This window comes from Protopterus annectens, chromosome 15.part0, assembly GCF_019279795.1.
Source record: "Protopterus annectens isolate FY-2018-M chromosome 15.part0, PAN1.0, whole genome shotgun sequence".
In the NCBI taxonomy this organism is placed as follows: domain Eukaryota; kingdom Metazoa; phylum Chordata; order Ceratodontiformes; family Protopteridae; genus Protopterus; species Protopterus annectens.
This window is the reverse complement of record NC_056749.1, coordinates 539,275,590-539,297,594: the sequence shown is the minus strand read 5'-3', so window position 1 is coordinate 539,297,594 and position 22,005 is coordinate 539,275,590. Positions and strand designations below refer to the sequence as shown.

General features: G+C 43.9%; 1 protein-coding gene across 1 annotated transcript in view; it reads left to right on the top strand.

Annotated features, from left to right (window-relative positions):
• ZBTB33 (zinc finger and BTB domain containing 33) overlaps positions 1-19,674 on the top strand; it is a 452,392-nt gene extending 432,718 nt beyond the window's left edge. The window contains exon 3 of the mRNA XM_044057352.1: positions 17,300-19,674. Coding sequence (XP_043913287.1) covers positions 17,300-19,338 — 2,039 coding nt within the window. The 3' untranslated portion in view covers positions 19,339-19,674. The remainder of the gene's footprint in view (positions 1-17,299) is intronic.
• Positions 19,675-22,005: the final 2,331 nt, after the last annotated feature.

Genomic DNA, 22,005 nt, shown 5'->3' with positions numbered 1-22,005 from the left:
CCTGCACAGGAGGTTCTAAAGAAGGTGGAAGAAAAAGCAAAATCTGTCTAAACAGTCAAGGATTTCTTACAGGTCCAACCTCCGAGGTTTAGCAGAAATTGGCCCTCGAAGAATTGGTCCTTTCCAGACAACTCCAGAGCACACAGAGGCAGAAATAGACGCCCAAGAGGCAGAAATCAATCTAGGGGTGCCTACAGGGGACGTCAGTGGCAACCTACCAACCAGCGAAGTACTGCCACAGATTCAACTACAACCACTTCCACAGTACAGACACAATGACTTGGCTCTGGTACCGCCTACCAGGGAACAACTGGAAGCTCCCTTGGGCGGAAAGCTAGCCTTATTTTCAGACAACTGGCATTACATTACAGGAGACAAATGGACTTTACAAACAATAGACAAGGGCTACAGGTTTCACTTTCACACTCTACCTAAAAAGAGGGGAATGCCAAACCTGCCACCAAGCCAAAAAACAGAAGCTCTAAAACAAATCAACAACTTACTAAGTATGAGAGCTATAGAAAAGGTACCACCAATGGAACAAGGCCAAGGATTTTACTCCAGGCTTTTCCTTGTGCCAAGAAAAGAAAATCAATGGAGACCTATTCTCGATTTGTCCGCACTGAACACATACCTCATTGTTCCAAAATTCAAAATGCTGACCCTCCAGCAGCTTCTTCCCATGCTGGGCAAGGAGTCTTGGCTGGTGACTCTAGATCTCAAGGAGGCATACCTGCACGTCCCTATACGACCAGATTGCAGAAGACACCTCAGATTTCTTGCAGGATCAGAGCATTATCAATTTTCAGCATTGCCCTTTGGCTTATCTACTGCGCCCAGAGTATTCACGAAATGCCTGGCATCAGTAATTGCTTATTGCAGGCTTCAGGGAATTCAAATTTACCCATACCTGGACGACTGCCTAATACAAGCGGACAACCAGGCAAAATTAACAAAAGATTTGGAAAATGTCATACAACTATTGCAAGCCTTGGGATACACAGTCAACATGCAAAAGTCAAGACTAGTACCATCCCAAAGGATAACCTTCTTGGGTGCAGAACTGGACACATCAACTCAGATGGCTTTTCTCACAGAAGAAAAACAAAAGCAACTACCAGGTTACTTCATGACATTAACAAAACAGACTCAGCTTACTGCAAGGAAAGTCCTGCAAGCCCTGGGTTACATGGCATCATGCATAATATTGATTCCGCATGCCAGGCTGCATATGAGGAAGTTACAATGGTACCTAAGGAATGTATGGTCTCAACACAAGCACAGTCTAGAAGCCCAGATTCCAATAATTCCATGCCTGAAGCAAGAATTACTGTGGTGGGCTCAGGCCTGTCAGTTGAACAAAGGATTGCCTTTCCAAAAACCTCATCCAAGCCAGACCATCACCACGGACGCCTCAGACCTAGGCTGGGGGGCACACATGGTGGACAAATGTATACAAGGCCTATGGACCCAAGACCAGCTGGGACTACACATAAATCTAAAGGAGATGCTGGCGGTGAAACATGCGATACAGGCATTCAGACCACTACTTCAACAGGGTCATCTGCTGATAAGGACGGACAATACCACAGTCATGTGGTACATCAACAAACAGGGAGGTACACACTCATATCCTCTATGCCGGATGGCAATGGACCTGTGGAATGTGGCCCTGAATCTCAACATTCAACTTCAGGCCAGATTTGTACCAGGAAAAGAAAATTCTCTAGCAGACACCTTAAGCAGAACTACCACAGATGCTCACGAATGGATGCTACATCCAGACATATTCAAAGCCATAGCAAAGAAATGGGGACTGCCAGAAATAGACCTGTTCGCCTCCCCACACAACCACCAATTGAAGAAATTCTGCACAAGAGCATACCACCCACTTGCTTGGAGGGTGGACTCCCTTTCCTTCAGCTGGAAAAACCTGACAGCATATGCATTCCCACCTCTTCCGTTGATGTACCAAGTACTAATGAAGATCAGAGAGGATCAGCCAAGGATAATCCTGATAGCTCCAGACTGGCCGAGGCAACATTGGTACCCACTACTGAGAAGCATGTCACGGACACGCGCATGGCATCTACCTCTATGTCCCTTGCTTCTAACACAGAACAACTACAAGATCCTACATCCAAACTTGAAAACTCTGCAGCTAGCTGCTTGGAATATTGCATAAAACAAAATAACCCATATTTATCTCAGAGGGTTAAGGACATTATCTTGGAGGCACGCAGACCCTCCACTAGGAAAACTTATTCAGCCAAGTGGAAAAGATACCTCATTTGGAGTGCAACCAAAGGAGAAAATGTCTCCTTGGTGAACATAGCACACATCCTGGAATACTTAGCAGAACTGTTCCACAATGGCCTGTCTTACTCCTCCATTAAGATTCATGCATCAGCAATTTCAGCAGAATACAACATGGACCCTCCTGTCTTTTCTCATCCGTTACTCAAGCAGTTCTTGAGAGGAATCAAAAATGTAATATCTCCAAGGAAACCACCTTTACCTACATGGGATCTCAACTTTGTGCTGGAAAAGTTAACACTTCCCCCTTTTGAACCAGCAGCAACAGCAGAACTACAGTTCTTGTCTTGGAAAACTGCTTTCCTGCTAGCAATCACTTCAGCAAGAAGGGTATCTGAGTTACAGGCATTAATGGCAGTGCAACCTTTCCTAATCTTCCATCAGGATAGAGTCTCTCTGAGAACTAACCCTACCTTTATGCCAAAAGTAGTCTCCAGAGTGGCATTGAACCAAGCGATTCATTTACCTACATTCTTCCCCAACCCACAGAACAGGGGGGAAAGACTGCTACATACCTTGGACGTGCACAGACAATTACACTGCTATCTGGACAGAACTAAGACCAGCAGAAAAACTGACCAGCTTCTGGTAGCATATGCAACAGGAATGCAAGGGAAAGCAATCACAAAACAGACAATCTCAAAATGGATAGGAAATTGTATTCGATTTTGTTACTCTTTTCATGGAAAGACAACTCCTGAAAATATCAGACCTCATTCCACAAGAGCTACAGCCACCACTACAGCTTTCCTAAGAGGAGTGGCTACCAAAGACATTTTAGAGGCTGCTACTTGGAGCTCCGTGCATACATTTGCCAAGCATTATAATCTTCCCTTATACTCTAGATCCCGAGCAGGTTTTGCAACTGCTGTTTTACAAGGGATCTTAACTACACCATCTTTATCTTAGTGCCTCCTCCCCCAGTTTGGCTATGGTATTCTACCCATATGTTAGGACTGCAGATGCATCCTTGAAGGACATAGTACAGTTTTGTACCTACCATAAATGTAGATGTCCGATAGGTATGCATCTGCAGTCAGGATTACCCACCCTCCTTCCCCTCTGTGGTACTCCTAGGGTATTTACCCCTCTTTTAGCTAGCTGGGGGAAACTATTATGGTGTATTTGTTTGTATATGTGTATATATATATATATATATATATATATATATATATATATATATATTGTTTGCTCTTTACTGTTTGGAATTATTTGCATTTATCCAAATTTAGCCTTCCTAGAGGGCACCTGGCATCTGGGGCAAGAAACACTGAGGAAAATGGCGTCGGCTGATGCCTTTATACCCAATAAACAGCAGCTATGACGTCGGGTGAAGTGCGACATCAGCCGAGGCCAGACCCAGACTTTGGAATCCGGCCGAGCGAAGGGCTGCCTGAGGCAGGACAACCCATATGTTAGGACTGCAGATGCATACCTATCGGACATCTACATTTATGGTAGGTACAAAACTGTACTTTGTGGTCTCCCACCTGCATAAGTCATCTGTGGGTGAGTTGTGCACTGTTTCCAAGGAGCAATTCCTGAACCTACTAGAGCAAGAATTAACCAAAGATGATGCTACTCAATGCTCCTTTAAACCACTGATGTACTGACATCTATAGGGGAGGGACTACACTAGGAGAGGAGGATGAAGGGAAAAGAACTCCTGTTCAAGCTGAACATTGGTTTTCTGCAACACTGAATCTGCTTTAAATCTTCCTAATACAACTGTACTCTCCAGCCTTTTGCAGTGTCAAGAGAACTGAAGATGGCATGGGCAAGACACCTCATATGTCTTACAATGTGTCAGCATCCAGGAGATGGCACTGTGTGTCCTGTGTGAAAGAGGGACAAGGATGATGTACTGTATATGATTCAGGCCAGTTATCGGACTTTGCCTGTGACAAAGATCTAGTATGTAATCACTGCAACAGAGTGAGTGCACCCCAACATCTTCTGTTGTGCTAGGTTGCCCTTGCAATTGTACTTTTTTGTTTTGGAAGGCCTTTTTGCAGCATATTAACATTTTCTTTCTTCTCAAAGTGATCAGTCTGATGTCCTTCTATTCCCATGTGGCAGTATTCTGTACTCTTGGGATTTCCTCCTCTTGCTACCTGAATGTCCGGCTAGTATTCAAAAGCTTGCAGTCACTGCCAGGTGCATGGGACGTCTGACAAAGCTAGAGGTACGTGGGCCATAAAAGTGACTTATGCAGACACCAGACCTCAGAACTTTCCTGCCGCCAGTCGAATGTCAGCTGTTCCTGAAGTACCGGCCGTCGGATCAAGAATATTAAGATAAGTACCCCATTGGGGACATTTTGTTTTTGGATCACTGCATGCTTCTGTGGGTTCATGTCATCCAGGAAGGGTAGGTGCAAGTGCAGCCATCAGATTCCCCATAAAGACGCCCACGAGCTCTGCCTCTTTTGTCTAGAGCCTATGCATGACTGTCAGGCCTGCCCCATCTGTCAAGCCTTCGTCCCAAAACCCCTGCATAGCAGATTGCATGCGTTGAGCATATATCTAGATAATCAGCGGTTAACCTGCTTAGCCTTAGGTATGGAGGGTCCATCGAGCCACCCAAGAAAAAGGCCAAAATTTCTAGGCCTGAAGTTGTGGCTGCACCTCCACCACCTGACATTCCTCCTGTGGCCGGTGTCTGCCTGGAGGAAAGATCAGTTGGTGCCGATGTAGGTAAAGCGGGTGCTGATCTGGAAGCCGCAGAACCTGGTGTGGAAGGCACATTCTCGGAGGTCCCACACGCGTCTGCTTCCGACAGTGAGGAGGAACCTTGGCTTGCACCGGTCGCCCGGATGGATCTTCCCCCTACCATGCTGCTAAGCGACTCCAGGCCTACCCTGACCCAGATGCCCGCTAGGCCTTCTCTGAAAAAGGAGGAGAAGAGAAATCATACTTCTCTCCATACAGAAAGCCAGCCTGATTGGCAGGCCTTCTCGCAGAGTTCATTCAGTGCCTTCATGACCTTAAGGCTTGTTACTCCCTTACCTACCCCAGTGGCTCCGGCTGTAATGAGCCCTAGGCCCCAAGTGATAAACACCTCTCAGGTGGAATTGGAGGAATCTTCTGAGTCTTCTTCAGAGGATTCACTTTCCTATGTCTCACAGTTACCCTCCCCTCTTGGCTATGCCTCCCCAGAGGAAGAATTTGCTGAAGCAGACTCCCCAGCTGAGGATCTCACCTTTGGGGAGACCATTGCTAAGATGAGGGAGCATTTTAAATGGGACTCTTCTGAGGTGACAGAAGTCCAGAAAAGGTACTATGAACTCCTTCAGGTGGACTCCCCTGCCCCTTCAGCTATACCCCCAGTGTACTACCGGCCTTTCTTGATGCATTCAATGTGGCATCTCTCAACCCAGACTCTCAGCCTCCAGCACCCTGTAGGCCTGGCAGATTCTACAAAGTCCGTGAAGGGACCAAATTTCTGGTTAAATGTCCTGCTGATGACCCTGGCACTATCTCTTTTTCAGCGGACAAGGCTTCCAAACTACTTCCGTCCTCTTCCCTCCTGCCTACTGGCAAAGATAGCAAGGCCATGGAACACTTGGGGAAGAAGGTCTCCACCTCTTCCACCCTAGCTTTCAGGGCGATAAATTACCAAACCCATGTGTCCAAGTATGCCCTAGCACGTTTGGAAAAAGCCAGCAAACAATTGTCTGATATTCCAGACTCTTCTGCCAAAACTGAACTGTCTAGTCTTATTTCCCCTAAACTTTTAGGTCACTAGGCACTCTATTAAGTGTAGCTGCGGAGTTGCAGAAGCCTCAGCAATGCCAGCTGCATCAGCTTCTGTCCTTAGGAGATATTCCTGGCTACAGTTACAGCCCCTACCAGATGACATCCGGGAAAAACTTTCAGATGCACCTTTAGACAACTCAGCTGTATTTGGGACTAAAGCAGCAGATTTATTCAAAACTTTGCAACAAAAAGGGAAAGTGCTACAGGACCATAAGCACCTGTTCGTGTCTCCTATACCCAAATTCCATACCTATCCAAAACTCAGTTTATCAGGAAGTCTTCTGCCCCCCCCCCCACCCCCACCCCTCCATCTAGGCCCAGGAAGGCTTCCAGGAAGCAAGCTACTTCCTCCAGGCCTGTACAAACTTCCATCTAGAAGCTTCAATTTCAAGACAGGGCAGGTAGTCTGTGACTAACTGCCAGTCTTGAAAACTCCCCCCAGATGTTCATCATGTTACCCTGCTGCAGTCATCACACTTGGGTTATCCTGTCGTCAGGCGGTCCCGCAGTCGGCCAGAATTCCAAAAGTCTTGGTCCGGCGTCGGTTGCTGTCACTTCCTCCCTGACGTCAGTGCGCCAGGGGTATATATAATGCATCCGACGCCATTTTCTTCAGTCTTTCTTGTCGCGCGGTGCCCGAAGCAGAAGCAGTTCGCAAGTGCCGGTCGGCCGACTCCTGAGATTTTCGAAGTCGAATTTCAGATCCGATGTCTTCAATAAAGCTAAGTACCCCGTTGGGGAAACTTTTCTTGCCTCAGACCGATGTCAGAAAAAGTTAACAATTGTATTTCTTGTGGGAAGCAAATACCTCATAAGGATTTTCATTCTTACTGCATACCTTGCATAGATCCAGACCATGACGTCACTGGTTGTCATTTTTGTGCTGGGTTTAATAAGCATACTATAAAAAGACGCTTTGATTTCACATGACACTACTTCGGTAGAAAATTTAACTACACTATGCCATCGGAGCAACCGACTACCGGCGTGCACAAAAAACGCAAGGATAAGGACAGGCAGCCTAGACCCAAGCCAGACTCCGAGGCCTCGGCTGGTCTGGTCTCCGGTTCACCGGTCTTCAGTGAGGCTCTGATGCAGCCCCTGACTACTGCAGATCAGGTACCCGAGACCGCTTCGGAGCTTTTGGCGGAGAGTACTAGGCCGACGCAGCCATTTTGTTTAGCCCCTGCCGACGACACTGCTGAAAAAGATGTCAGTGCTGCAGAAACACCTTCGGTTTCTGAAGGCGTCTTCAGACCGACAAAGCTCTCCATAAAAACGTATTCTAAGACTAAGACTCCTATTAAACCAAAAAAGACTGCACTTCAGTCTCCAGTTCAAGGCCCCATGCCTAAGAAATAAATGCTCAAAATGGCTGAAGATTTGATCTCTTTAATCAGGGGTTCCCAACCCCCACCCGACTAAAGGCCTAGACAAGAGGAAGATTATGCCTCCTCTGAACAAGTGTCTATTTCCTCAGGCTCCTCTGAGGACCAAGACTACTCCTTTTCCCCTTATGAAGATTCTGATGCTGAGGATTCCATTCCCTCAGCTTCTCCTCCTGAAGACTACTCCTTTGGGAAAACTTTACACACTATGAGGGAACATTTTCACTGGGAAGGTCAGGACTACTCTGACTCAAAGAAAAGGCTCAGAGTTTCTTTTACTCCCCCAGCACAGACCACTTGCCATCCCCCCCAGTTTTAGACATTGTGGATGATGTTTACTTAGAATCCAGTTTGAACCCAGATTCTCTGCCTCCTGCTCCGGCCAAACCTGACAGATACTATAGAGTGCCTGATTCCCACAAATTTCTTTATAAAAGCCCTGTTGCTGATCCAGAGACTACCTGACAGATACTATAGAGTGCCTGATTCCCACAAATTTCTTTATAAAAGCCCTGTTGCTGATCCAGAGACTATCTCCCAGGGTCCCAAAGGGGCTAAGGCTTCTATGGCAAAAAATCCTGTACCCTCTGAAAGGGACTCCAGAGCACTAGACAGGTGGGGGGGGGAAAGGTTTACACATCAGCCACTCTAGTTATGCGGGCACTAAATTGCCAGTTTCACATGCTAAAATATCAGCAATTTCTAATGTCTCAGTTAAAACAAAAAATGCGCACACTCCCTCAACAATCTGAATTGAAAGAAATGCAGGATCTGTTGCATGCAACTGAACAGGTGGGCAAACATACTTTACAATATGGGTTTGATTCTTTGGAGGCTTCCTGCAGAGTAGCTGTCACTGGGTCTGTTATACGTAGGCATGCTTGGTTAAAGGAACAAACTCTGCCTGATCATGTTAAAGCAAAGCTTCTAGATGCTCCCTTACAGCAGGATGTTCTTTTTGGAGTGTAAGCAGAAGAAGTCTTAAAGAAAATGGAGGATAAGGCAAAATCTATGCAGACAGTCAAAGATTTCCTACAGGTTCAGCCCCCTCGCTTCAGCAGAAATTGGCCAACAAAAAATTGGTCCTTTCAAGCTTCTGACAGACCACAGAGGGGTAAATACAGACGTCCAAGAGGCAGAGGGCAACCACAAGCCCAGTATAAACCTCGACAATGGGGCACTGCAACACAGAAGGGAGGAGAAGACAGGTCCCAAACTACCAGAAGGCAAACTCAATGACTTGCACCTCATCTGGCCAAGCAACACTCTCTTGGCAGCCCCCTTGGGAGGAAAACTCACACTTTTTTCAGACAACTGGCACATTGTCACAAAGGACAAATGGGTCCTAGACATAATTTCACGAGGATACAGATTCCATTTTTACACCTTGCCAATGAAAAGAGGAATGCCAAACCTGCCACAAAATCAATGGGCAGAGGCACAAAAACAAATTACAGCTCTCATGGACATGAGAGACATTCAACTGGTACCTTCTCGAGAGCAAGGCCAAGGATTTTACTCAAGACTCTTTCTGGTTCCCAGAAAGGACAATGCCTGGAGACCAATTCTGGACCTTTCAATTCTAAACACCTTCTTACAAGTACCCAAATTCAAGATGCTAACACTACAGCAGCTTCTTCCCATGTTGGGCAAGAAAGCATGGCTAGTAACGTTGGACCTCAAGGAGGCATACCTGCATATCCCTATCAGACAAAGTTGCAGAAGATACCTCAGTTTCTTTGCAGGTTCAACCCATTACCAATTCTCCGCACTGCTCTTTGGCTTATCTACTGTGCCCAGGGTCTTCACAAAATATGACATTCCTGGGTGCCAGCTTGAATACAATGGCCCAGAAGGCTTATCTGATGCCAGACAAACAACTACAACTGACTCAATATTTCAAAACAATGGCAACAAAGACCCAACTACCTGCAAGAAAAATTCTGCAGGCCTTGGGCTTCATGGCATCTTGCATACTACTAATACCATTTGCAAAGCTGCATATGAGGAAATTACAGTGGTACCTAAAAAGCGTATGGTCTCAACACAGCCACAGCTTGGACACAATGATATCTCTCATTCCCTGCCTACAACAGGAGTTTCTATGGTGGTCACAGGCATGTCACCTCAACAAGGGTCAGCCTTTCACCTTGCCCCCAGCCAGGCAAAGTATGACAACAGATGCATCGGACTACGCCTGGGGGGCACACATGGCAGGACAGTGCGTTCAAGGCGTATGGACTGCAGATCAAAGGAATCTGCACATCAATCAAAAAGAGATGCTAGCTGTACAGAATGCTCTGACAGCCTTCAAGAATCTATTACATCCAGGACAACTTACAATAAGGACGGGCAACACCACAGTAATGTGGTACATAAACAAACAAGGGGGTACACACTCCTACCCTCTATGCAGGCAAGCAATGACCTTCTGGAAAACAGCTCTGGCTTACCAAGTTCAGTTACATGCTCAATTTCTGCCAGGAAAAAAGAACACATTGACAGACGACCTCAGCAGAAACATCATGGATCCCCACAAGTGGAAACTGGATCCACAAGTATTTGCAATGATAACTCAAAAATGGGGCCTTCCAGACATAGACCTGTTTGCCAGTCCTCAAAACTATCAACTAACAAAATTTTGTACAAGGACACTTCATCATCAAGCTTGGAAAGTGGACGCACTATCATTCAGTTGGAAAAACCTGACAGTATATGCCTTCCCTCCATTGCCTCTCCTCACAAAGGTGCTTCTGAAAGTCAGAAAGGAGAGACCACGACTGATAATCATAGCCCCAGACTGGCCACGCCAGCACTGGTACCCACTGCTGAGGAATGTGGCCCAGGGCCCACCTTGGATTTTACCACAAATTGCCCATTTGCACACACAGCAAAACAATCAGATTCTTCACAGCCAGCTCAAAACCTTAAATCTGGCTGCATGGCAAATCACCTAAGCATCCAGCCAGCTCCTCTTTCCCAAGCAGTTATGGATGTTATTCTAGAAGCTAGGAGTCCCAGCACCAGGAAGGCTTATTCGGACAAATGGAAAAGGTTTTGTGCCTGGAACCAAGCTAAAGGCCAAAACACTCTTCAGCCTCACATGCCTCAGATTCTACAGTATTTAACTGAGATGTTGCACAAAGGGGACTTTCTTTTTCTTCCATTAAAATCCATGCATCAGCTATTTCAGCCCACTACAATACGGATCCACCCTTATTTTCGCATCCACTTCTAAGGCAGTTCCTCAGAGGGGCAAAAAACATTAGGCCCCCCAGGAGAGCACCTACACTAACATGGGACCTCAATTTTGTTCTGGAAAAACTTACACTACCTCCCTTTGAACCAACTTTCTCTGCAGATCTACAGTTTCTATCATGGAAGACTGCCCTGCTGCTAGCAATAACTTCAGCTAGAAGAGTCTTAGAGCTGCAGGCACTTTCCTCATTTTCCATCAAGACAGAGTTTCTCTACGAACTAATCCTTCCTTCATGCCTAAGGTGGTTTCCAGTGTGGCTTTAAATCAAACCATCCACTTACCCACCTTCTTCCCTGATCCACAGAACAAAGGAGAAAAACTCCTGCATTCCTTGGACATTCACAGGCAAATTCGTTACTACTTGGATAAAACTAAGGCTTTCAGAAAATCTGACCAGCTCTTTGTATCCTATGCTACAGCTTCACAAGGGAAGGCTATATCAAAACAAACCATTTCTAAATGGATAGGACATTGCATTCGTTTTTGCTATACCCATCATGGAAAACCAGTTCCTGCTACCATTAGGCCCCACTCTACCAGGGCAACAGCTACATCGACAGCCTTCCTCAGGGGGGTTCCAACCAAGGAGATTTTGGAAGCTGCAACTTGGAGTTCAGTACACACCTTTACCAAACACTATCACTTACCACTTTACTCTAAGACTAGAGCTGGCTTCGCCACTGCAGTTCTGCAGGGCCTTCTAGCCTCCTCTAACCCTCTATAACTCCTCCACCCATCCTTAGCTTTGGGATTCTACCCAAGTGTGATGACTGCAGCCAGGGTAACACGATGAACATAGTACAGTTTTGTACCTACCATAAATGTAGATGTTCGAGTGTACACCCTGCTGCAGTCCAGGTTACCCTCTCTCCCTCCATCCCCTCTGATCTAACTGGCTAAATCTCTACAATACCTTCCTGATGTATTTGCTTATAGCTGGAGGGATTTTGTGTTTGTGCAAAAATTACTTAATTTGGTACTAATTACTGACCACCTTTTTGGGGGCACCTGACATCTGGGGCAAGAAAAACTGAAGAAAATGGCGTCGGAGGCATTATATATACCCCTGGCGCACTGACATCAGGGAAGAAGCGACAGCAACCGATGCCGGACAGAGACTTTGGAATTCTGGCCGACTGACGACAGGATAACCCAAGTGTGATGACTGCAGCAGGGTGTACACTCGACCATCTACATTTATGGTAGGTACAAAACTGTACTTTCCATTCCCCTGTCATTAAGGCTCTCTCACTGTTTCCCTGTGTGAAAAAAAAACATCATTACAGACAAATAGGTCCTATCCATATTAGAAAAAGGCTATTTCATGACCTGGATCACTACCCCGTCTTGGAGAGGTATTCCCCAGCCCCCCAAAGTACAGTTATCTCTTTTTCAACCAGTTCTAGACAGCCTCATTGCACAAGGTATTATTCAACCTGTCCCACCTTCAGGGAAAAGGATTCTATTCCAGGCTCTTTCTAGTCCCAAGGAAAGATGGGCCCTGGAGACAAATCATAGATCTCTCCTGCCTAAATCTTTTCCTGCAAGTGCCCAGCTTTCGAATGCTCACCTTGCAAACACTTTTCCCTCTGATCTTACCTCAGAAGTTCATGGCTACCCTGGACATCAAGGATGCCTACCTTCACATCCCCATCAGACCTAGTTTCAGGAGATACCCTAGATTCTCTGTGGCCTTCTCACATTATCAATTCTCAGCCTTGCCCTTCGGTCTTTCCACAGCACCAAGGGTCTTCTTCCCCAAGTGCCTGGCACCCATCGTGGTATTCTGCAGCACCCAAGGGATTCAAATTTTCCTTTATTTAGATGATCTGTTTATTCAGTCAGACATGCAAAGAATCCCTCCTTCTCCATCTTCAGACCTCTCTCTCCCTCCTGCAGGCACTGAGTTCAAGATAAATTACCCCAAGTTCAACCTGACCCCCCCATCAAGACCTTGTCTTCTTGGGGTGCAGAATCCAGATGAATATCATGAAGGCCTTCCTACCTCCCCAAAAGGTGGAAAACTTAAGGCAGTACCTGCTCTTTGTCCTTCAGGCCATAGATTGACTACCAGGCAGTACCTAAGGCTTCTGGGCCACATGGTCTTGACCATTCCCATGCTACCATTGGCAAGATTTCGCATGAGAAAGCTACAGTGCGATCTAAGATCCATATGGACTCAGCACTCATCCTCTGGAATTCAAAATCCCCTTCTTACCTTGGCTCAAGGAAGAGATTCGATGGTGGCTGAATCAGGTGAGCAACAACCCAGACCTACCCCTTCAAGTACCACTGCTAGTGCAGGAAATGTACACAGATGCCTCCGATCTGGGTTGGGGAGCAACCATGGGCTCACTAAGGGTCCAGGGTATGTGGAAAAACAGGAGCATATCAGTGTCAGAGAGATGAGAGCAATACTTTTGGTCCTGAAGGCTTTTCAGCCTTCACTGAAACAAGGCCCACTGAAACTGTTCACAGACCACACCACAGTGATATGGTATGTCAACAAGCAGAGGGGAATGAAATCATATTTGCTATGCAGGCTAGCTTTTCTAGTGTGTGAGCTGGCCATAAAACAGGGAGTCACACTTCAAGCAGTGTACATCCCTTCAGAACAGAATTCTCAGGCAGACACCTTAAGCAAGTCCATGTCACAGTCCCACAAATGGATGCTCCACAGGGATGTTTTCTTGGACATGGTCCACAGATGGGGTACACCTCATATAGCCCTGTTTGCCTCCCCCATGAACAGACAACTTCCAGCCTTTTCCACCAGGCTGCCCAGCCCTCTGGCAAGGGCAAAGGATGCCTTTTCAATCTTCTGGAAGGGGATGTTTCTTTATGCATTCCCTCCTCCCCTTCCCACTTCAAAAAGCCCTTCTGAAAATTCAGCAGAACAGACCAAAAATCTTGTTGGTGACCCCCTTTTGGCCAAAACAGCACTGCCCCCCCCCCTCCTCCTGCATTTAGCCAAGGGCAGTCACCACAATTTACCCCACAGAGTGGACCTTCTCACACAGGACAATGGAGCTCTAATACATCCACACTGGCAATCTCTACACCTCACCCTGTGAGTGATAGAATTTTGATCCCTTACAGACACACATAATGAGGACGTGCTCACAGTCCTGCAGCAGGCAAGGAAACCTATTACTAGGAGATATTGTATATCTAAATGCAAAAGATTGTATGACTTGTGTCTTCAAAGACAGTTGGACCCCTTTCAAGGGGATGGCCCTCTGGTACTGTCCTACCTGTGTGAACATCTACAAACAGAGTTAGCATACTGCTCCATCAAGGCTCACCTGGCTGCAATTTCAGCCTGTCTCCCTCTTTAACCCCCTTTGGCTTCCAGATTGCCGGCAAAGTTATTCCTAAAGGGAGTGCTACACGTCAGGACCTCCAGGAAACCTATTCCCCCTCCCTGGGACCTGAATTATGTCTTGGAGAAGTTCACACTACCCCCCCCCCCTTTTGAACCAGGCTGTAAGGCTTCTCTGAAATACTGCAGATGTAAAACAGTACTCCTAGTGGCTTTGACTTCGGTTAGAATAGTGCCTGAGTTGCAAGCTCTCATGGCAATTCCCCCTTTCCTCATCTTCCACAAAGACAGAATAACCCTTGGGATAAATCCTTCCTTCATGCCCAAGGTGGTCAAAGAGCTTTCCTTAAACCAAGCTATTCACTTCCCCACCTTGTTTGTCACCCTCAGAGTGACAGTGAGAGTGTCTTACACTCCCTTGATGTGGACAGACAGCTCAGGTTCTACTTAAACAAGACTAAAGCTATCAGAAAATCTGACCAGTTGTTTGTCTCCTTTCACACCAGGGCTCTGGGGAAGGCTATAACTAAACAGACAGTTTCTGCCTAGATTTCAAGGGGAATTGCCTTCAACTATGCATACTTTGGAAAATCTTTGGGGTCTAAGGTTAAAGCACACTTCACTAGGGCTGTGACTTCATCAGGAGCCTTCTTTGAAGGATACACATTGCCACCATTTGAGAGGCAGCTACATGGACATCTATCCACACATTCACAAAGCATTACAAGTTAGATCACATTTTTAGATCCAGGGCTGGATGTGCTGGGGCAGTCCTCCATGGATCCCTGGAGAATTCTTCCCAGCCGCCACCCTCTACCTCACAGTGAGCTTTGGCGCTCACCCAAGAGTACAGAACACTGCAACATGGGAAGAGAAGGATATCAAATAGTTGTGTAAAATGTTACCATAACCACAGAGGTCCTCTTCCGTGTTGCAGTATTCCTTTCCTCCCTGTTCACTTTTTGGCTGATCTTGGATGGCACTGAGCTTACACAGTTTGGCCTGGGACTGAGGTGCTCAGTTCTGAGGTGTGGTGCGTGCAGACGTCACTTTTATGACCCATCTGCCATCTAGCCACGTCAGACGTCCCACACACTTGGCACTGATTTCAAACTTTTGAATACTGGTCAGACGTTAGGGTAGTAAGAGTAAAAGAGTACAGAATAATGCAACATGGAAAAGAGGGACATCTATGGTTATGGTAAGATTTTACACAACTATTCTTTCTCAGTTTTTTAATCTTATCCACCTGTCTGCTGTCTTCCTTCCCATTACTTCATTCAGAGAGAACCTCCATTACATTTGAGATGTACTTTCAGAACTGCTTCTGTGAAGAAAGAGCATCCGCTTTTTGTTACTTTTCCTTGTAAAGTGACCTAGCATTTTTTTTAAATGGCTCTGAACTGCATTTTATTCTGCCACAACAAACATGGCAAGACCATCAACATATCTCATAATGAGCCATCCTAAGATCTTTACCCCACAAGCCTACATTTCTGTAACTGATAACTTGTGCATACCTTTGAAAGGCACTACAAGCTAAAATTTGGTTTCCTATTCACAAATTTCTTTCAGACCTGAGATTGTCAAAGGGGTGATCCTGTAGTTCTTCGCGGCCAGGAGGTCTGTTCTTCTGGAGACTGTGCCCTGCAGTCTGTTGATATCAGATGCAAAACTTGAATACTCACCTGTTTCCTGAGTGCTGTCATGTCACTGTTGATTTAGAATGTCTGTGTCTAAGCTATTGTTTGCGTAGCTTCTCCTACAGACACACACACACACAAACAAACTTTTGTCTGCTTAATTAACTGATTTGTCTCTGGTGTCAGAGGTACCAGTCACTAGTTGTACCTCTTGTTTCCCTGTAAGGTCAAGAAGTATGGTGGCAGAACCTCTGCTGTCATAACAACCTAATGCATTGACAAAGAAGTAACCATACTTTACAGTGATTTTTTTCAATTTACTGTTCAAGAAAAGAACCAGTGTTATGATGCAAAGAAATCTGACAGGCTGCAATTACTGCAGGTCTTCTCCCTGGGGCCATTTATGCTGCAGCTAATTGCACATTTCAGTTATTGTCATTCTGCAGCCATTTCCCCCAAAGAAGGCTGCCCAGTTGTACTCTCCCTACCCAGACATCTGGTTCCCAGACTACTTTTCATACTTTTGTAAATAACGTTTTTATTTCCTATCTCCTGGGTAGAATTTTTCTTCTGTTTAATAAGAGTGATGAATTTTCTTGCTCTTGTATGTGACCTCTCCCCTTCCCAATTCTGTCAGATGTGAACTTTAGCTTACAAAAGCAAGAAAAGATAACACATGCTTGTGTAACATGTAAATAATTATAGAACTCTCTATAGGAGTGTAAATTTAAGCCAAAATATTATCTTTAGGAAAAAAATCTACTGGAACTTACCTTAAGAGCCACGGTTTCAATAGTGGGATTCAGAGCATGCAGTTTTAAGTCTGTGGAAGCAGGACATTGAATAAAAAGAGACTGCGAGCATGAAAAGTAGCAACTTTGGCTAAAAAAGTAATGTCAGGCTGGCTTCTGTATTCATTCATCCATTTTCAGGTTACCCTGTTTTTCCAGTGAATGGTCATTGAAGTGGAGGAGCCCATCCCGTTACTCAATGGGTGCAATACAGAGAAGCTAATCCTGGTTAGGGGACCAATTTATCAGGAGGCACTTAATCACTGTGCCCACGTATGAACAATTTGGTGGAATGCTAGTTCACCTGTAAGGTGTGTTTGGGGGGGGGGGGGGATTGTTTCTTGTTTTTGCATGCAGTTTAGAAGTCCCATATTGGTAGTGTAGCAAGTGTTAGGGTGCATCATAAGACTTTATTGGTATGTTACCCAACAAAAGAAACCCGAGTACTCCTTGCACTGTCAGAAACTTTAGGTATCTGTGAAACAGTGCTAATATTCTAATTTGTACTTTGTCATTGTCTTGATTGAACTAGCAAAGAGCCGACATTTGTTCTTGTATCTGTTTTCATCATGTGGAATGCTGCTTTTAATGTACACATTGGGTACAAAGTTAATTAGCTGTTGCATGTACGTTTCATACATCTGGTTCTTTTAGTTTGACAGCACGCTGAGCATGTTCTGAACTATTGCAGTGTTGATAGTTTAAAGATGTGACTGGCCTTACGATTATGTTTTGTCTCTGACTTCATATTGATGACAGCTGTGCACCATTCCTTTAGTGTATCATCAACTGTTTTTTTTTTTTTTTTTGCTTTATTTTCAGGAATGGAAAGCAAAAAACTGATTTCTGCTACAGATACCCAGCATGCAGGAATATTGCTAAAAGCTTTAAATGAACAGCGTGCCCTTGGATTATTCTGTGACATCACCCTTATTGTGGAGGACAAAAAGTTTCGGGCACATAGGAGTGTTCTGTCTGCATCTAGCACATACTTCCATCAACTTTTCTCTGTAGCAGGGCAGGTCGTGGAGCTAAACTTCGTAAGAGCAGAGATCTTTGCAGAAATACTTGGTTATATTTATAGTTCAAAACTTGTGCGTGTGAAGGCAGATTTGCTGGAGGAATTAATCAAGGCAGGGCAGTTGCTGGGTGTCAGATTTATAGCTGACTTGGGAGTTCCCCTGTCACAAGTGAAAAGCATGGCTAGGGAAGGAAAAGATACATCTGAACCATTAACTTCAAAGCCAGAGGGCAGCAGTCCAGACACGAGCAAAGCTTCTGCCGGCCAGGATACAAAAAATGTAATTTCTCAAGTCAGTGCTGAAGAGATGCCTATTATAACAGATGCCTTTTCCTTGTCTGGGAACGGTTTCAAAAATTCTAAACAAAGCAGCAATTCACATGACTGTGAGGACAGTGATGATGATGATGTAATTTTTTGTTCAGAACTTACACCGACCAAGCACTCTTCCCTTGCTGCTAGTAATACAATGTTGGAAACCCTTTCCACTCCAAATTCAGCTGAAGATTTTGAGAAGAAAGTAGTCAGCACAGGTCTGACAAATCCTCCTTTGCAAGTTTGCCAAAGCTCCAATGGTTTTGTCCAGCATAGTTCATTAAATGTGTTAGGAGTTCAGAAACAAACAACCCCAGACTTTAACCAGTCAAGTTCTTGTCAGATAAACAACACTGAACCTTGTCCTAGTTCTTCCAGTAGTATTTTACAAGAACAGACTTTATCACAATCCATTTTGTATACTAATACTACTACCCCAGTTAATCATTCAGTTTTGCCTGGTAACCTCAATACAGTAATGCAAAGTCCACATCCACCTAATAGTAACCATTTGTCACCTTCTTTAGTTGGGGCTTCTAGCAGTCTTGCATCCACTCCAGTTTTATTAAGTAACTCTTCAAGTCAGCAGAAAGTCCCCCAAAGTCATTCACTGCCTGGTAGAGTAAGGATTCAAAAGAAGCCAAAGATAACATTCTTGCAGCACTCTTCTCATCCAGGAGAATTTAAAATCAGAATCTCTGGTGTTGGCAGTAACTCTGTGGAAGCATCTGATGCAAAACAGGCAATGGATGGGAAAAAAGTAATTACTTTGGATAAAGGTAGTGAAATAGGAGCGTTGTCTACAAGTTGCAAAGTCTATGCAAATATTGGTGAAAATACATATGATATAGTAATTCCAGTCAAAGATGACCCTGATGAACAAGATACCTCAAGAAATTCTGCTGACTCTCCTACCAGAAAACGATTAAAATTAAAACATGATGACCATTATGAGCTTGTGGTTGATGGACGTGTTTATTACATCTGTGTTGTGTGTAAGCGGTCTTATGTATGTTTGACCAGTTTGAAGAGGCATTTCAATGTTCATTCCTGGGAAAAAAAGTATCCTTGCCATTACTGTGACCGAGTGTTTCCTCTTGCAGAGTATCGCACAAAGCATGAAATTCATCATACAGGTGAACGTAGGTATCAGTGCTTAACCTGCAATGAGTCATTTATCAATTATCAGGTTATGGCTTCACACATTAGATCTGCGCATAGTCAGGACCCTACTGGAGATAACAAACTTTACCGTTTGCATCCATGTAAGACCTTGCAGATTAGACAGTATTCTTATGTTACAGATGATTCATTCAGGGCTCCTGTGGAAAATGACGCTGAAGCTGTATACCATATTCAGGATGACAAGAATGCAGTTACAGTGGAGCAACCACAACCTAGTGTTCCAGACAAACAGCTGTCTTGGGATGACATCTTCATTCAGCAGGGAAACCAGGCAGTTTATAGACATAATTCCACAGAAAACCGTTCTGAGTTTGAGTTTGTTATTCCAGAATCTTACTGAACTGTTCAGAAGCATGAGTAATCTTATAAAAAGGGAAGTATTAGTGAGCGTGTTTTTCCCACAATGTATTAATTCTGTCATGGTTAAGACAAGTTTTTATGATTTTTCTAATCTGGATTGGTGTATGCAATCCATTGTTTTGTGAGAAATTTTAGTCACATGCAGGAGCATTTGGGGCATTTTCTCCACTGGTACACCTGAACATGAGTGAATGAAGAGTAATTCCTTTTGTAGATTAAGTTGCTGTTTTTATAGGGAAAATTCTTGATACATTTTAGTCATTTTTTTAATTTTTATATTGTACAATAAAAACCATGACGTTTGCTTAGAAAATAAGAACTTCCAATAGTAATTTAACTGTTTTTATAACTTTGCAAGCATCTAGATAATTAACGTTTAGCACTTCAGGGCTGCTGTTGCCTCATGTATAGATGTTGCCTCATGTATAGATGAAGTACCTGTAGTTTGCCCATCTCAGAGATTTCTTTAGATGCTTTCAGTTGTTATCCATATAAAAAACATTGTCAGTCAAATTTGATAGTTGTCAGACTTGTCACAGAAACTGTGTGCCCATCCATGGTTAAGATTAGTATCCTTGTATTTCTTAGTTTTAATTAATAGTCTTTATCAGTGAAAAGTAATAATGTCCACTAAAAGAACAGAAAATTATGGACAGCTTCAGTTTTCCTAGCATGTTGGTTGGTGGCTGCTGAATTTTAATTTGGTTTGTAAGAAGCGGAAGCATTTAAGTACTGTTTTTTTTAATAAACGAGTGTAGGAGGCAGTGGTGTTCTAGAAAAAGTGGCTATACATTTATGTAATTTCCTGGAAATGCAGAACTTGGTAGAAGGCATGTAGTTCTGTCATATTAAGAAATATACAAGAATGCTATAATGAAATAATTTAGTGTAATTTATTGATATGTGATGATAATTCATTTTGATGAACTGTCTTGGTAGATAGGAGCTGACAGTTGCAAAATTAAGTAGTGCACTTGGTACAAGCATCATGCTGTCCTGTGATTTAAAGTGCCACTGATAGACATTTTTGTCTGTTTCTTCTGTCAGTCATTAGCAAAATGGTTATACTTGAAGGAAAGGAGGTCATTGTTCCATGGAAGCTTTCTGATAAATGTAGTTAACAGTTGTGTACCATAATTGTACTTTGCTTTGGATTATAGCAGTAGTCTTCATAATTTTAGCCGTCACACTATTGTTTCTTAAAATTGTAGCTCTCCTACAGTTTGACATTCTCACTGTTTGCAGCTTGTGTTTTGTTTACTGTACTTCAAATGCAGAACATCCAGTGCTAATGTTGTTGCCCAGACTCTGCTTATGTCTTCATATTTTGCGGTTCTTATTTTATGTCCAGCTGTTCTGATTGGTGTGCATGTGAATGTGTATATTTGCAGAAAGTTTCTGGGAGTTGCAGAAGGGACGTTATAGTGGTTTGGCATGCATTATTTAAAAAAGTATAACTGGAGCAGAATGTAGTACATATTAATGTTTCACCTTTTGCACTGAACTTTCCCTTTCTTGATTACAAAAGTCATCTTAGGTTTAACTGGTAGAGTACTTGGAGAAACAGGTTTTGATATAGGTACTGTAGTAAAGCATTGTGGCAGTTACTGCTCTTCATGGTTTTATAGTAGTAATAATGTGGTTGTTTTTAATTTTGAGTCCAAAGTTTATCCAGGAAATGTTTTCCATATATTGCAAATGAAAATTCTAACTTGCCTATTTGTTGAACCATCAATGCACTGTGTTCTTTTCTTGTACACTCTTCTCCTAAATACACTGTGTATGTCATATGCTGCTTAAAGCAATCTATCACTTTGGTGAGTTTGCCGGTAGTAGTTTGGTAAGTCTAGTCAAAATCAACTAGCGCTGAAGCATTTTTGCAAATTATTTGCTGCAGCATGAGTGGAGTAAAGCATTACTGGGTGTCATTCCTGTGTCATTTCTGAGTTTTCACAACTGCGGTATTTAACAGCTAGGCCTTCTTACCAGGGTCCACCATCATCTTTTTAGCTTTCATACCCTGATGAGCAGAGCAGTGGCTTAATTTCTCACCCTAGCTGCCTATGTTAACTCGTACAAGCTACTGTATAAAGTTGATATATTGAACCATCTTTAGTTCCCCCCATTAGATACCATCATTTGCTTATCTGGTCTTTGACATGGATAGCTAATTTGTCACTTTCTCCATTGCTGCTGTCATCCACAGCTGTACCTATTAGAAGGTATATCTGCAGCACTTTGCTTTTTGTGGTATGTAACATGGGCATGTATAAACATAAGTTTCATAAGGACATATAACTGGAAATGAAATCCATATGTGCTTATTTGCTAAAAAAAGTGTTCAGATATTTGGGGAACATAGAGTACAGTAAATATCCTAAAGAATTAGTTCTGTGTGTATACTTCTACCCAGCACATAATCCCCATTCCTTCACCCCAGAGAGAGGTGAGAAGTCACAGCCGATTTATTCTTGTCCCTCCCCTTGTTGGCTTTTTGTAGTGCCGGGGCCACTAAGTGAGCCCTAATTGCCTGGGTTGTAGACAGTTTTTTTTTTCCATCTGTGCCTGGACGCTGACCTTGAGTTCATTTTTAATGTGATAACTACAGTAAGCTTAACTTTTGCACTTAGTTTGGAGGCGGAATCAA